Consider the following 16,824-nt stretch of genomic DNA (forward strand, 5'->3'; position numbering starts at 1 on the left):
CAGCGTCGGACCGGGCGGCGCCGGAAGCCGGCGGCGGCTCCGCCAACGCTGGCGGCATGGCGGGCTGGGGGCTGCTGGGCCGGCTGGGGGGCCGCCTCTGGGCGGCAGCGCCGGGGAGGCCGCTCTGGGCGGCGGGGGCGGCGGCGGCGACGGGGGCTTCCGGAGACAGGTAGCGGAAGGGCTGGGAGGGGAAGGGGCTGCTGCGGGGAGGGGCGGGAAGAGCGGGGATGGGGGGGGGTCGGCCCCTGTGCAGCCCCGAGATGAGGGGCCCCTTCCCCTTCCCTTCCCTTCCCCTCGGCGGCCCCTCCGGTCTCCGCCCTTCGGCGGGGCCGCTGGGCGCAGCCCGCCGGCAGCGCCCGGAGGGTTTGCGAGTGCAAAGGTGTCAGGGCCCCGGTTCGGTGGCGGGGCACCCAGGCCTCGGTAACAGACCCAGCCTGCGTGGGAGTCACGGCAGGACACGCGTGTTTGCAACCAAAGCGCCTTTGCTCCGCAGCGAGCGGCTTGACCTGCCGCGTTTTGAGTCACCCTGGCCTGCTGGTACAACTAGCCGCGTGCTTTCGCTGCTGTGTTGCTCAATACTCTGTTTCGTTGAAGAGGATTGAGGAGCGCTCAAGCTGTTCTTAGCGCTCGCAGAAGTTATGACAGTACAGTGAGTGTTTAGCAGTGAGCGTGAAATCGGAGAGTTGTTGGGGCTGGAAGGGAGCTGAGGAGCTTTCTCGTCTAAGCTCCTGCTTGCACTGTGGCCAGCTCTGAGGTCAGACCAGGGTGCTCCGGGCTTTGTCTGGTTGGGCCTTGAGAGCCTCCAAGAACAGTCTCACTGGGCCCCTGTTCCAGTGTTTGACTGTCCTCAAGCTGAACGTTTTTTCCTTACGTCAAATCAGAACCCCCTTTTCCAGTTTATACCAGTCCTCTCGTTCTCCTGGCATGCACCTCAGTAAACACAGCATGGCTCTGTCCTGTCAGTAACCTTCTCGTAGCTATTGGAAAGCTGCTGTCAGTCCCCCCTAAGCCTCCTGTTCTCCAGACTAAACAAGCCCAGTTACCTCAATCCTCCTCACAGGGCAAGTGCTCCAGCCCCTGTATTTTTTTGTACCACTGCTGTACTGGCTCATTTATAAACATCCCTGTTACACTGGGAACCTAAAACTGGATTTAGTATTGCAGATGTGGTCTACTTGGAGTGCTGAAGAAAGGATGATAACTGCTTCCCTTTATCTCCTGACCGTGCTTCTGTTGATGCAGCCCAGGCTACTGTTAGCCCTCATTGCTGCCAGGAGCCTGCTGGCTCCTTTTTTACCTTTTTGCCCCCCAGGACTCCCAGGTCCTTTGCCAGACTGGGGAGCAGCTCTCCTGAAGTCATGGCCTGTACCCTTGCAAGAGGTTATTCCATCCCAGGTGTGGGACTTTGCATTTCTCCCTTATGAATTTCATCGGGTTCCTTGTTGGCTTGTCTCTCTGACTGGCAGAGGGCTGCTCTTGAGCATTATCAACTGCTCCCTTCAGTTTTATTGGCAAACTTAAGAAGGGTGCGTTTGTCCCCTCTTACAGGTCACTGATAAACTTATTAAACAGGACAAGTCCCTGAATAGGCTCTTGAGGAACTCTGCTTGTAGCTGGCCTTCTGGTAGAGTGCAACCCATTACCTGCGACTCTTTCAGCCTGATGATCCAGCCAGGTTTTTGCCCATCTGCTAGCCCTCCCATCCATGCTGTAACATCCCAGCTTGGATAGAAGGATGCCACAGGAGACTGTGTTGAAAGCCTTGCTAAAGTTAAAGTAAACACCACCCACTGCTATCTCTTCGTTCACAGATCTAGGTTTTTTTTATTGTAGAAGGAGTGGTCATTTGATTTGTTTTTGCTTACTCCCCTTCAGTATATTTTGTGATACTTTAAAAGTTAGATGAGAGTATGACAAATAGTTAGGTGTTGTAGGTCAAGGGTGGCCAGTTTGAGTGATGGTAGTTGAATAGCTTGCTAGTATAATTTCGGCCTTTATGATTTTATACTCTATTATGTAATGATATGTAGTATATATTGCATTACAAACATGCATCTTATGAGACATTATTTGAACTGATAAGACACTTAAAACTTTCTCCCACCACTGGAAAGGAGGCAGCTGGGCTTTGTGGTTAGGCATGTTAACAGTACAACATGGTGGCATGAGCATCTTTCTGAAGAGAATGTCCAGTTCCTCAAGAAGATAACTGCAGAGGAATACAAAGCTCAGACAGACAGCAAGCTGTGCCCTCTGAAAGATGAGCCGTGGCCACTGAATGAGTGGAAACCAGGTGAGAAAGTATCTCTTCTGAAATACCAAACTCTTGCTGAAATTATCGTTGTTGTGTTGTTGCATTGAGTCATATCGGAAATGTGTCTTGTATTCTCCTTTTTGCTTTTGCCTCAATCATCCAATACATCTCCTAGTAAATAAGTAAATGTAATGCATCAGCTCTCTAAAAAGCATTTAAAATATTACAGGGTGTTAAGAACCTTGTAAGAACTTTGGGTTTAGTCCAAATCAGCACTTGGCCAGTCCCACTGCTGCACAATGACAAGGTAATAAACTAAGGATTCATTAAAAAAAGACTCCCTGGAATATAAAGTATAAGAACTTGAAAATGTTCTTGTAAATTTTGCTGCACTCTGGAGAAAAAGTGTAGTGTATAATACATCCCACTTCTATTCAGTGATTCCAAAGTCCTATGGACTAGAACACAATATAAAGTTTTTGAGCCTTCAAAAGGATCACATCATTTGACAGCAGACCTGACAGTCTGCAAATCCGTGAGCAGATCCTCAGGTATGACGGTGGAAACTGGAACAAAGAGCATTTTTCAAACTTTAAAGCATTTATTCTTCATCTTACATGTTCTGTTTTTCACGCCACGGACTGTCAGAAGCCAGACGACAGGTTGCCTTTGCTGTACAGTTACAGTGACAAAAATGTGCAAAAGTTGGGGTGGGAGGAACCTCCTACAGTAAGCTTTTCAATAGTTAGTTTGGCTCTAATATTCTACATAGGTGTTGTATTTTCTAAAAAAAAAATGAGTCTGAAGCATTGGTTGCTCTAATCTTAATGGAGAACTAGTTTCCATGTTCTATCAAATGCAACTGGAACAGATAGACCTTTACTGCTAGTGGGATTAAAAACAGTGAACAGGTTATTCTCAGCCTACCCGCAGGAAGTCAGCAATGTTTTCTTTCCTTTTTGAACTCCTTAGGAAAGATCAGAGTTAATGGGACTTTGCGGGTTATGAGATGGGCTTTTTCAAATATTAAGTGTGGACTTGCATCCATGTTCTGTTTTGGTCTACAGATTCCATCAGAGTTGGTGTTGTTGCAGTAAAACTGGGAATGATGCCAATATGGACCAAGTCAGGAAAAAAACATGCTGTCACACTACTTAAGGTGAAATAAATGATAATGAATTTTATCTCCTGTACTGTATTCAGATCATTAACCAGAAGTTTCAGGCAAAAGTGAAACTTACCACTTGTACAGAGTAGGAAATCCCTAAAGAAAGATTTCTTTCAACCCTGCATAGTACACCAGGCCTATTCTGTTTATATGCTGAACTTTCTAGGAGTGGTCTGCCTTCTGCCTCAGCTATTCAAGGGCTGCAGAACTGTGCATAAGTATTACCTAGGTGAGGGAAGATGGGAGGCAGCATAAAGCTGGGGTTAACTACCCCACTTCACTTTTTTTATTTTTGCCACCTGCGGGCACTTTGGGATTAGTTTCACTTTGGTTTCTGAGCCTTTGTAGCCCTGAAGCTGCTTCTTCATATTCTCTGGCAGCTACTACTGTGATGAAGCTGTTCACTGACGTGCCATGTGATGAACCATGTCGCTGCCATATGATGAACCACTGCTGTGAAGGAGATCAGGTTTACAGGGCAAAGGAGCAGGAGTCTAAAATGTGGGCTCTTATTGTATGCTTTGCCAGTAGGGATTTTGCAGATCTTGCAGGCAAAATATGACTATAAAATTTCATTTGATTTCTAGAGCATTTATGAAAACATAGTTTGCATTCCACAAATATTTTTTTCTAAGATAAGCCTTTTACTTTTTGGCAAAAGAATGCCTATGGTAAAAAGGTAACATGCTCTCCTACTTGTAGGCTGTATTTCCTGTTATATAGATACAAATGAAAATAGAGACTGGCTTTGTTTCACTTGTTTTGATAATCTCTGTGGTCTCAAAACGTACACATCTGCTTATCCTCAAATAAACACTATCTTTCTTTTCTTAAGGTGCAAGATTGCCATGTTTTAAGATACATTTCAAAGGAAGAGTCGGGTGGAAAAACATCTAAGCTACTTGTTGGAGGCAAAAACGCATCTCCTTTTTTTGTAAGTGAACCACTTTGGGTGTTTTTGTTAGAATAGTTATTTCTGTTGTGATTACAGTACATGATTAAAGTAGCACAGGTAGACTTCTTTAAAAGATTAATTGACAGACATGCATGCCTTGGAACTGATCTTTTGTCACATTGACCCTTGCTTATTTCCTTAATTCTAGTGTTGATTGTTGGTTAAGAGAATAGCAAGAACTTTTTGCAAGTTTTGCCTCTTGATTCTCAAGGAAAGCTGTGGGTTTAGGAAGTTGCTTTGATGTTCAGTGTCCCATGCTGACGAAAGGGTCTGAAGGGCCATTAGCAGTGTACAAACATGTGTGTTCCCCATCTCTGTGGAGATGCAATATGAGACAAGGACTGCAAGATACATACTTGAATGGCCTTTTGTAAACTTACCCATCTCATCAGTTGTTTAGAAGAGTTTGTTCTCTAGCTTAGTCTTCCATACTGTTTTATTAGCTTTAGCTGTAATTTTTCCACAGGCCTGCTGAGATTGATTAATTTGCATATCATTTTACTGATGAATAAGTTTAAGACTTAAATTTTCAGGAAGGTAGCTTCATGATTATAGCTCATCAACAGTGCTGTCAAAACCACTCACTTGTTTAGACACCCCAAATGCCTGATGTGGAATTCCCAGACACCTTCAGTGGCTAAGGTTGTCTAGCAGAGCTGTCATTCCTGAAGGGGAAAATTGAATTATAGATCAAGGCAGGAACAAAGCTTTCCCTTGAAGGACTGCCATTTCTATGATCCATTATTTCTATAAAATATCACTTTTCACTTCTTACAGTATCCTGACACTCATTTGTTTGATTTAGGCAAGTAAAAAAAAGATAGGACTCACGATCACTAAGCAGATTATCTCAGTTGGTGATTATGGCTTTTTGAGGATATATATTTCCCTTTTTCAAACAGAAGGTGGTCCCAGAGCCTCAAAATTAATCTGTGTACTTGTTTTTGCTTTAGTGCAGGTGAGGGAAGAAGGAGCTTTTTTCATTTGATAAACCTGTTGGCTTTTATAGTATATTCTATTGATTTTGAACAGGCTTCTATTTTAAGGTATCTTTCTTTTATTCAGTGAGGTTATGCTATCATTGCTTGTACTTTTCAGGTGTCCATCCTGCCACTTTAGTCTGTTTCCACTTTCCAGGTGTGACATTTTTCCTGGAGAAATTGCAGCTGTGTTTTTTCTTTCCTGTTACCTTGGTTTAAGACACGCAAGAATCATGTGAATAATAATTTTCAAGTTGTATTATGCACATCAGACTCCTTACAGTTGATGTTTTCATAAAGATGATGCCATCAGTGATTCAATATGTTGTCAGAGTAAAAATGTGCAGGAAGCAAGGAGATACATAGAAAATTTCTATTTAAACAACTCTTGTGAACTAAGAAAATGTCTTCAAAGCCGAACTACCTAAAAAGTCAACTCAAGGATTTATTTTTTTTTTTTAGTAGTTTGAATTATGCTAAAGACTCTCTTGGACATTACTTTTTTCAAGTTAGCTCCTATTAATTTGGTTGAACTTAGGCTCATTTTAATAAAGAAATTAATGAAATATCCTTAGACCAATCTGTGGTGAGGACCTGGCCTGAGACTGAGCTCTGTATTATTATTATTGTTGTTGTTGTTATCATCATTGTATAAAATAGATAATTTCTAAGAAAGAATTCGGTAAGCCTATTCTGAGCAATTCTACTTGTTAAGTTACTAACAAATGATGTCTTTCTGTGGTTTAGCTGCAGGTTTGCATCATTGCTCTCCTATGTTTATCGGTCTTTTTATGTGTTTCTTTTCTCTCTGAAGTGTCTAAAAGTGAGAATTAAAAGAAAGCTGAATGAAACTGTATTGTATTAGCATAAGCAGTTTATCTTCTGTTAATTCCTCACAGGAACATCTGTCTTTCTCAGATTCCTCACAGCTACTGATTTTTAATGAATTCAGTCTAATGATTCCCTCAGTAATTTTACTAACAAAGTGTATTTCTTTTGAGCATCAAATTGCTTAAAAAATGATAAGGGGTATCACATTTTTAGCAAGATTATTTTTTTTCCCTTTTAGCTTGCTATATGTCAGTCTATTACAAGTGAACAGATTTTTTCATGATTTTTTAACGCAAAATTATTCTCAAAAGTACAATTCTGTCAATGTTCTAATAATGTTTTGTCAAAAATATTTTACATGCTTCCCTTAAGTGAGGGCATATGGATCATTTTCCTGTAATACTGGAAGATATTGTTGGTCTTTTTAAAACTAAGAACATCTGAATTCACTCAATGTTCTTCTCTTTAGTATTGCTCTTTAGGAAGGCTTTTTAAAGACTGCAGTGTTTTCTTTGTAGAAATACATCTCTCTGACTTGACTGTTTGAAGAAAACTTGTTGTTGAAGTAGAAGAGTGCAAGGCTATAGTAGGACTCTGGAGATGTAAGCGGTTTTTACCCTTTGACTTCACTATGCTTTCTTTCAGCTGTGGTAGCTCTTTCCAGGCACCCATGCTGAGCACAGAGCTCCCCTTGCTGTCATCTAAGGCAGCAGTTTTACGTAACAGTGGCAATAAAGGATTGATATGAAGGCATTTACTAGAGAGGGGATTTCTTTATTTTTAATTCTTATACTTGGTACTATTGTTTAATACAGTTGTCCTCTATTGATGCCTCAAATTTTTGTGGTCTTAGGGCAGATTTTGTATTTAGTTGATGACTTTTTTCTTTTTAAAACAAAAAAAGGTATTTTAAGTGTTTTGTACTATGAACTCAAGTTAACAAATCACTCAAAAACCCCTTTTAACTCTCAAAGACTTTGCATCCACACTTTCTCCTCAAATAAGGACAGATTCATAAAGCTAGAATTTCTGGTTTGTGTCTAAAGTCAGAGATCCTCATCATCTTGCTCCCTCATTCTTCACAAAACTTCCTCTGTTCTCCTAAAACTTTTAAACAGATTTTTAAAAACAAAGGGAAGGGCACCATGCAGATTTTCAAAATAAACTAAGTAACAATTTTAAAGTTATTCACTTTTTTTGTCTTAAAATACACAACATTATTTTTGAGAGAGAGAACTCCACAGAACTTTTGAGAAGTGAACCTCAGAGATGTGACTATCCAAGTGTGACAGTATTGTCAGATGCTTAAATTGCTTTCTAGGAGAATTCATCTGAAGAAAAATCAGCTGCATTGCTTTTTTCCTATGGCCACAATTTTCCTCCATCACTGTTTCCATTGCTTGGTATCATCTTAGTGGTCAGCTGTTCTGTGAGTTGTCTTGTTTAAAACAGCTGAGAACAATTTTAAGTACTTTAGTCAGACTCCTAAAAAGAAGAGCCCTTCTTTGGTATGTCAGCAGTGGTTTGACACTGAGTGTATTTGGTATATCTTAAAAATACATTAATCATAAACTTGTTGTTCTTCATTTTTCCTTTTTTGTCTAGAGACTCTACATTCTCTTCTGTGGGAAGTTAAGCATTTCTAGAAGTTTCTGCAAGACCAGGCTTTATTTCTATGGTTTTGTTAGTTAAGTCAAATATATTTATGGTGGTGTGGAACTAAGTCATTTCAAGATTTAAAAAAGAGAACATGTTTTAAAATTACTACAAAACTCTTTGAAAGTAATGAAAAAACACTAATATATTTTAGGTACATTCTAAATAATTGGTTTCCCTTTTCTAATCTTAGAAATCTTCATATATCTCTTCTTTATATGATGTAGCTGTAGGGTAACTAGTTGATGGAAAATAAAATGCAGACACAGGAATTTTAAATTGATTTTATATTGCGTTAAAGTGCTAGTTTCAAGATAAAAGTGTAGTATAATATATCTGTTTCTCTGAGTGGTGTTGAGAGCCTGTAACCACTTTCTGTGCTATGTTGATCCTTGGGTATTTTAAGATCACTTCTTTTTCATGGCTGCTCTTCGTTACAGAAATCAGAGTCTGCTATGAAAATTTTTAAAGAAGCTGGAGTACCACGGAAGCAGAAAGTTGCAACATTTAATGTAACTGATGATGCCCTAATCAAACCAGGTAATCTTTTTGAGCTACTGAATATTATATGCATAATCATTTAATGTCTGCCCCTTGTAAACTTAAACAAAGTTATGATATGTATTTAATTTTTGTTTTGTATGGAAATTGCTGAATTCTTATTTCTTTGTCATTGTTGGAGCGCAAACTTTTTTTCTTAGGGGAAACAAGTCTTACCCAGTCTAGCTAATATGAACATTGATTTAAATAAATGTCTGTAAACTTGACTGACTTGTTGGGAATAAAGATGAATGCATTTACAGGAAGTTCTCTGATTATGAGAGGGGCACCGAGAATTTTGTGGTAACGTTTCTGAGGAGCCTAAAACAGCACTTTGAGGTTTGTTTCTTCTTGCTGCATTCAGAAGTAGGACTGATGGCTGTCATATATGGCGTTTTTTCTGGCAGCTTGCAAAGTAAAACACATTAAAACATGTTGTAACAAACGTTCTCAGTAAAAAACAGTATTAGAAGTTTGGAGATTTAATGAAAAGTCTTGTGTTTTTAAGGTTTTATTAGCTAGTGTATTTAGGTTGCTTTCATTTTGTACTTTTTGACAGTTATAGGTATTTTCCCAAGAATTAGGTAGGGTAGGAAATTCTAATGTATTACGTCTTTATTTGCCATTAGAGAGGGTTTTTGCAAGACCTTTTTAAGACAGTGTGGTAAGTGATAAAAATGAAATCTGACATGAAGAGGAAGTCAGGACTGATAAATGGAAGCAAAAGCCTGAGATAAAGCAGAATTGCATGTTTTCAATAAACTGATTTTACAGTGTGTGTATTTTGTACATAACATCCTTCATGTACGTGATTTTCTGTCAGGTGACAGGTATCTTATCCCAGGTGTATATGGATCATATAAATATAACATGAAATAATATGAGGATTTTTATGCTTGAGACTTAGCAGAGGTTTACATCATTTCAGTTTGCATTCATACAGACTTAAAACAGCATGAAAATGGGTGTAGACATGAAGCAATTAAAATTTCATTTTTTTTAGTTCACTTAAAACAGGCTGGAAACTCAGAGATGCTGCTGCATGGATCTTCAGATTAAAGTTCATTTATAATGAACTAAGTTATCAATTCTGGTTTTGTTTTTTTTTTTAAAGCTGCTAATAAAAGAGCATTGCACTTGGATGAAAAAAATTGCTGAAGAGAAAATAAACCTTCAATTAAAATTAAAACTTTGAGGCTACAAGCACTTAGGGGAATGAGTGTAATTGCAGTCAGGTGAGTGATTTCACTGACTGACAGAAGCACTACTACTGAAGGCTAGTGTACAGGTCATTCCCCAGTGGATGAAGCTGTACTTCTGCCACAGTCTTTAGTTTGGAAACACTGCGTCTTAACAAAGAGGAAGCATTGCAAAACTTTTTTACTATCTTTAACCCCACTTTTTATAGGAAGTGTTTAGGGGGTTTTTTTGTTTGGTTGGTTTTTTTTTAAAAACCCTCCACCTGGTGAAGTACTAGTATTTATAAGTGGAGCATCTTCTGGTTTTTTGCCAAGTTTGTTTATTGTGAGTCTTAACTAATGAAGCATTTTAGGCTTTGTCTCTTTCAGTGTCTGAAGTGCAACATATCTGATTAAAGGCCCTACCCTTCCTTCCTCCTCATCTCAAATTGAGCTAGGAACTGAGAAATGTGCTTAAGTCAAAACTACAAAGCATCTGTTTTACGCAGTGAGGTTTATAAAGAAGAACAAATAATATGTGAATACAAACAAAGTTTTGTTTCCTTTCCTGTGACTGTATCTATCCTGGATAGTAATGACTGGTTAGCGGTTTGAGGATTTCAGCACTTAGTTGAACATGATCTCTCCTCTTCTTTTGAAGGTACTCCTTTGTACGCTGCTCACTTCCGCCCAGGGCAGTTCGTGGACGTTACTGCAAAAACGTAGGTTCCTAATGATTTAACGTGTATGGTTAATCTTTTAAATAGGCTGGTTGAATTCTTCTTCCCTTCTACTTTGGCTTGAAATCATGGCTCGCAAGCTGAAATGCAATTGCAAGGGTAGTGGCAGGAAATAGAAGTCCATTCAGCCATTGGGTCAAGCATATAAAATTATTTTTCTTTGCTGAGGCTTACTTTTGATTTTGAACATGGTAGGTAAACCCCCGCAGATATATTAGGGCTATGGTTCCACATGTGTTGTCCGTTGCACATACATGATTAGCAGGAAGGGCTTGACAAAGAGCTTGAGAAAAAGGTGCTCAAGCTTAGCATAGGTGAAGAGCTCTATAATGCAGCATCAGTGATATGTAGAAGTGGGGAACAAATGTCGAAAGGCGTCAGTTCCCAGAAAGACTGCTTAATTTTGATTTGGTGAAGAGATGTGAAGAGAAATGCATCATGTGGATCAAAAGAAAAGCAAAAAGATAGTGAATACATTTAGCACAACAGAGCTGTGAAATTCCTTTTTTTGTTTTCTCTCATATTCCAGCTCATCTCCTTGCCAGCAGTGGCTAATGATCTTTTACTTCAACGTGGGAGGAATGATTTCCTCTCAGACCACTGCAAATGCCAAAGTAGAGCTCAAGTGGTAGAGGGTGTCAGAAACTGGCATCTTGTAGCAAAGACTAGTCACGCCTCTTCTATTACATCCATGATTTCCACTGCCCAAGAGAGCTGAGAACTCCTATCTCTGTATTTCAGTGAAGTGTATTTTTGTTGTGTTGTAATACAAATATAATGTTTTCCATTTGATGTTTTATTTTTTACATAATGGAGATAATACCCAACTGGGTCTTGTTGAAATACCATCCATTGTAATTGTCTCACATATGTGTAATACTTATAAATGTCTAATATTAGTCACAGGGCTTTGTGTATATGGGGAAACTGACCATATCAGTACAGCCGCGTAATCTGTTCTAATATAGCTACACCTGACTACGCCTATGAGGGCATCCTATTGAGAAAAGGAGGTTGAGGAGTTGACTGGAATTAGTATTTTTCTGTGTCAGACTTCCTTATGTAATACTAGATCTGGTATATTACTCATTCTGCTTCTAAATTGCATTCAGTGAACAGCCTATAGGAGACAATAGCTTGTTTACAAAGCAAAGCACAGTGTCATTAGTAATACAGTCATTCCACGTAGATGAAGTGTCACGCTTTGTTAATGCACAAAAGCTTTGTTTTTTTAGAAGTATTTCAAGAACTAGGGAAGGGAGTTTTTTTGCAATGTAGAAGATACTGGTAAGCAGCCACAGGGTATTGATTTGTATCCTGCTATTTGTATTTGAAAATAGTAGCGAGCTAAAAATAGACTGGGTCATGTTCAGTGAATCTATCCTATCTTTTAATTCAGTATTTCTAATCTGTTTTCTTCAGATATTTGTATGTTCCCATTTCAGAAATCAGCTTTTTGTTTGTACTGTTGATTTGGGCAGCATATTACATGTAATCCTACTATACAGGTGAAGAAAAAATTGTTCTGCTAAAGAGAAAGATCAGATTTTAATTTTTTTTTTATCATGGGTTTTCTGTTAATATTATTTTCTAATCATTCCAGTCTTGCTGTATCTGGGGGGTTTTAACCTTTTTCTGTGACTTACTCACATTCTGATTTCTACTTTTAATGTTTCTTCCTTCTTAATTTCCACTTTTCTGGAATGCTGCACTTATTGTTTTCCCTTAACTCGGGCAAGAATTAAATTATTTTACTACATTTCAGTTTTTCTTTGGGTTTTTTACTTTATTCTGTGCAGTTTCATCCAGTGTTGCTTAGTCTCATACTTAGGTGTGGTTTGGCTTTTCGTTATTTTTCAGAATACTGTATCCATCATTCTAAGTTATTGTGCCTGTAAGTACAGATTTCACACTGTCCCAAAAATATCCAAGAAATGCTTCAGTGAAGGGCAGAAAAAGTTATCTTGGGAATGATTATAGCATTCAGCTATGGCATTTGGGCTGCACCTGTGAGGGAAAAATGAGGACGTACTTCGTGTTACACTTGTGTTCTGAACCCCCCTCAAGAGCTGCCAGCTTCTCCATACTGAACAAAGAGGTTCGGTCCACAGGCTGAAATAAGCCTTTGTACATTACTCTCCAGAGTCCCATTTTCAGAAGTGATGTAGGCACTTGAAAGATCCTAAGCTAGAGGGGCATTTTGAAAAGGCACTTTAGGATATAACGCTGGGTTACAGTAGGGAGCACAGTTTGACTTCCCCTCCTGCCTCCTGCAGCTTCTGTCTTCCTGATTCAAACCATTATGGACTTAAAAGATAGTAATTCCTAAAAATTTGCTATCATCTCTAGTAAAGTTTTTAGAAATATTTTTACATGAACATGTGCTTTACATTTGTAAGATTGTCAGTAATTTGTTTTACTGGAGGAAACACTGAAGTGTGCAATGTTTGAAATCATATAGATGAAAATAGCAGTGCTGCTGTTAATACCATGATTAATTCTAATTATTCCTTTAAAAGGAAAGAAAGAAAACTAATGTCACCTCAATGAGGAGATACTATAGTGGAATATAAAGGATATTTTAATTTTTTACCCACTCCTAATGATTGAGCTGAGCAAGATATCCTTTTGTATGCTTCCTTCTGTCAAGACTTAAATAAAAAAATATGTTCCTTAAAAATGAGCAAGCTTTTCTTAGTTATCGTAGCTTGAACAAAGTACTTGCACTACATTTAAAGAAGTCTTGGTTAGCATCTTGATATGGTTACCAAAGTGTAGGGTGGTTTTTTATGACTGTCTGCTTTTAAACTTTCCTTGCAAATGTTTTTGTTGAAGTCTTTTGAAATGTTTTGATTCATTTATACCTCTGTGAAGAAAAACACTTTCAGAGAAATGAGAAGGTTCAGTTAAAGATGTATGCAGTTTGTTTCTATTTGAAGTCTTCTAATTTGTTCAGCACAGTATGAGTAGCTTTTAGAGCACTGACAGTAGGCAGTGCATCTGCAGGCTGTTGGTCGTCTTCAGTGCTGAATTTTTTCCTTGGTACCTATTTTCAGCAGGTTAAAAGCTCAATCCTTAATTTTTACAGCAGTCTTTAATGATAAGACTTTTCCTCGGTGCTTCAGAGGTATGTTTCAAAAATGTGTAAAGGCTTAGTGCCCTTTTTGGGACAGCAGTAAACTTCAGAATTCCTGTGGCCTGATGATCTGGTTTGGCCCTGATATGATCTGGGCTAAAATACATAGCACCGTCCAGAAATGCTTCTCTCGCACCTCTTTAAGCTGGTGTAGAAGAGGCTGCTGCCCAAAGGGGAGGTGGTGCTCACTCCCGCAGAGTTCCCATCGACCTTCTATCACTGGCACTGGCATCCTGAGTTGCATGAAGAAGAAGATCAGCGTGAGATACCTGTATTCTTCACTGGGTTAGTTTTCAGCAGGATCAACTGGTTGCATGCCCCATCTTGCTGATCAGCTGAGTGAGCTTCTGCACTAGTACAAAGATGACCAAAACATGGGGATGAGGAGAGGTCAGACCATGCCTTACAGTGGTAGCCCAGTGCTGTATGGAGATGCAGTTGTATTGAACCTCCTTTTTCTGCCACTTCACGACCTGTCTCGTGAACATTTCAGGAAACCTTTGGAACATCAGAAATTTTGTCACTCCAAAGACAACGGTAGTTTTGTTTGAAATGTGCCAGAATTAAGGGGTGATTCTGATGTGTTTATGGTTTATTTAAGCTTTGCTAGGTTAACAGTGTAATCTGAGCCTGAAAGTATGTTCTATAATTGTCTGAAATTACTTGACTAAGTAGTTGGAATCCTTTTCCTCTACAGCATCTAAATAATTGTCTTTTAAATTAGCTAATTTTGAAGAGTTAGCAGCAAACTAAATCGTTGCTTAATTTATTCCAGTAGCTTTATAAATGAAAGTTGGCTCATTAGGTACTGGCATTTTACTTGTATCAAACCTGGAAAATGAGGTTTTGTACAAAATTAGGTGGTTGACCTGAACAGCTGCTTTCCTGCAGGTGAGACTAGAACAACTGTGTGTAATTAAACTTTATGTTTAATTCTACAGAAAGATTATTTTCCTTTCATTTAACATTTGTGTGTCTTAGTTTTGCATATCATCATTGCTGCCTGTGATTCCTTTCTGGGAATCAGGTAATCACCCTTCAGTGAAACTAGGTAAAGTGACTGAATTCCATGTATTGAAGAACAGTGGCATTATACATATCAACTCTAATAAAGATAGGTCTCATGCATGTTTTTTTGTTCGAATATGATGTTTAATGTTACTGTTGTCAGAACAAAAACATATAGTCCTTGATTCAAGCCAAGACAACAGGTAGAAGATGTCTTAGCAAGAAATGGCAACAGTGTAAGTAGGATGACAAATGTTCTACTTCAGTGTAGGTTCTTGATTATCATATCTTAGATACTGCACACAACTTGATTGTTTCAGAGTGGAATCTAGATGTTAATTCTGTTTAATTAATATATAGTTCTGGATTAATATCCCACTTTGACAAACCTTAATGTTTTTTGAAAATATCTGAAGTTTTCAGTACTATGCCTACTAAAAGATTTTGGAGTTATACCTCTTCTTACGCATGTTTGAGTTTGTTCTAAATTAGAATTGTATTGTGTTCTTTTTTAAAGATTTCACAGATTTTAATGAACAAAGTGTAGTAGGATGTCAGTAGTTAGGACTTTTGGGGGGGAAATCAGGGATTCTTTTGATGCATTCTTAAATGAAATTGTGATGCAGATCATCATAAGAAAAGTAACTTCAGAAGAGGTGCATGTTTGGTTGGAATCTTTTATACGTATGTTGGCTAATGTGAAATTACATAGAGTAGTGTATATAGTATACTAAAAATAGTATATAAATATATAGTAGACATAAAATCATATGTATTGCATATGTGATAACTATATGTTTTAATCTTTTGATTTTGCTAGGACACACTAATTTAATGTTATGAAATATTTGTTGGAAATGAACTCATGAGACTTTTTAAGTAATAAAAGATCCAATATTCTTTTGGGCAATTTTTCTGTTTCATTCACTTTTGCAAAATACTGTTTTAGGTTTAGTTTCAGTAATTATTTTTCTTTTATTTTATTGGTGACATTTGCTGAATGCATTCACACCTATTAATTTTTAAGAAGGGCGAAGAGGGCAATTAAGCAATTTGAAATTAGTAAGTGATACTAATAGCTGACACCTGGCATCTGTTCAGAAGTCAAGAATATATTCTTACATATATTTGTTAATTTTTTGGCAGAATTAAAAAAGTTTAAGAAAACTGTAAACTGTATAAATTCTTCTCTGATTTTCTATAGTATTTCTTGAACAGCATGTATCTTAAGTTCTCTTGTTTATATAAAATGAATATTATTTTCAAAAGCACTTTGCATTTCATACAGTTGGAAGAATGTAAAATCTTTGCCTTAGAAATACAGATAAATTTTGAGTCATGGAAAATTTATTCATAATTTTTTTTTTTGCATATAGTAGAGAAATCCACCTCTTGTCTGAGAACAGATCACCGTCACATCAAGGTGGACTTAGGTTGGAAAAACACTGTTCTTCTAGGATGATGGAGGTATATTGGTTGAGCTACTAAGTGCCGAGTTGAACAGTCCTCCTTTCTAAATTTGATTTAAACAGATATTAGTAGTTCCTTACTTTATTTTAAACTTTACATTTGATTTACATAATCCTGTAGTTTTTATTCTGGTTCCAGCTTTATTTCAGATAGAGCATGAGTCTAGGAGGAAATATACACTGTCTGTGTAGTTGTTTTTCATCTTGACAAGTGTTTAAAGAGCTTTATACATTGTTTATTCTTTTAAAAAAATCAGAAACTCCAAAATGAAATAAAACTATAGCTTCTTATTTAATTAATAAAAACTTGTTTTTATTTTCAGTCCTGATAGTGACTGTGTCATGTTGAATAGAAAATTAACATTCAAAAAATCATAAGATAAAGTGTATTCGTCAGTAATTAAGAGACCTTCAATCAGTTTTCCACAAATAAAAAATGAAACTATTCTAAAACATAATTGAAGTAATAGGATGAAAGAACCTTGGTAGATAGTAAAGCATTATACATTATGAAATACTCTAATTTCAGCATTGAGATAACTTTCCTTGACTTTAGCCCACATATTTCAGATGTTAGAGATTTGTTTTCATATTTCAGATCAACAGATGCATGAGAATTTTCAGGTTTACCAGAGTGCTCTTTTTTAGTCTGGCCACACTTTCTATAAACTTCCTAAGGCTTTGAGTATTGTAAAGTCTAAATCTTTGTTCACAGAAAATATGTGTGTAATTGGAATGACCAAGTAGTAGATGAGCGTAGTCTATTGCATAAATCATTAAACACTAGCAACTCTGTCTTGTGATATAATCGCTTCTTTTTGAGGATATCTTATAGCATTTGATGAAGTAAACATCTTTTTCAAAATGCATCTCTTAGAAGTATTAACTATTTCTTATATTTTTATATTT

The 16,824-nt window shown here is 37.7% G+C and overlaps 1 protein-coding gene across 2 annotated transcripts in view; it reads left to right on the top strand.

Annotated features, from left to right (window-relative positions):
- Positions 1–16,824, top strand: part of MRPL3 (mitochondrial ribosomal protein L3) — a 31,798-nt gene continuing 14,974 nt past the window's right edge. The window contains exons 1-6 of one of the 2 annotated variants that reach the window (XM_069811779.1): positions 1–169; positions 2,115–2,293; positions 3,322–3,413; positions 4,258–4,356; positions 8,285–8,384; positions 10,224–10,284. In XM_069811779.1, coding sequence (XP_069667880.1) covers positions 57–169; positions 2,115–2,293; positions 3,322–3,413; positions 4,258–4,356; positions 8,285–8,384; positions 10,224–10,284 — 644 coding nt within the window. In that variant the 5' untranslated portion in view covers positions 1–56. The remainder of the gene's footprint in view (positions 170–2,114; positions 2,294–3,321; positions 3,414–4,257; positions 4,357–8,284; positions 8,385–10,223; positions 10,285–16,824) is intronic. The other variant, XM_069811771.1, reaches the window with a different exon arrangement.

This window comes from Haliaeetus albicilla, chromosome 2, assembly GCF_947461875.1.
Source record: "Haliaeetus albicilla chromosome 2, bHalAlb1.1, whole genome shotgun sequence".
Taxonomy (NCBI): domain Eukaryota; kingdom Metazoa; phylum Chordata; class Aves; order Accipitriformes; family Accipitridae; genus Haliaeetus; species Haliaeetus albicilla.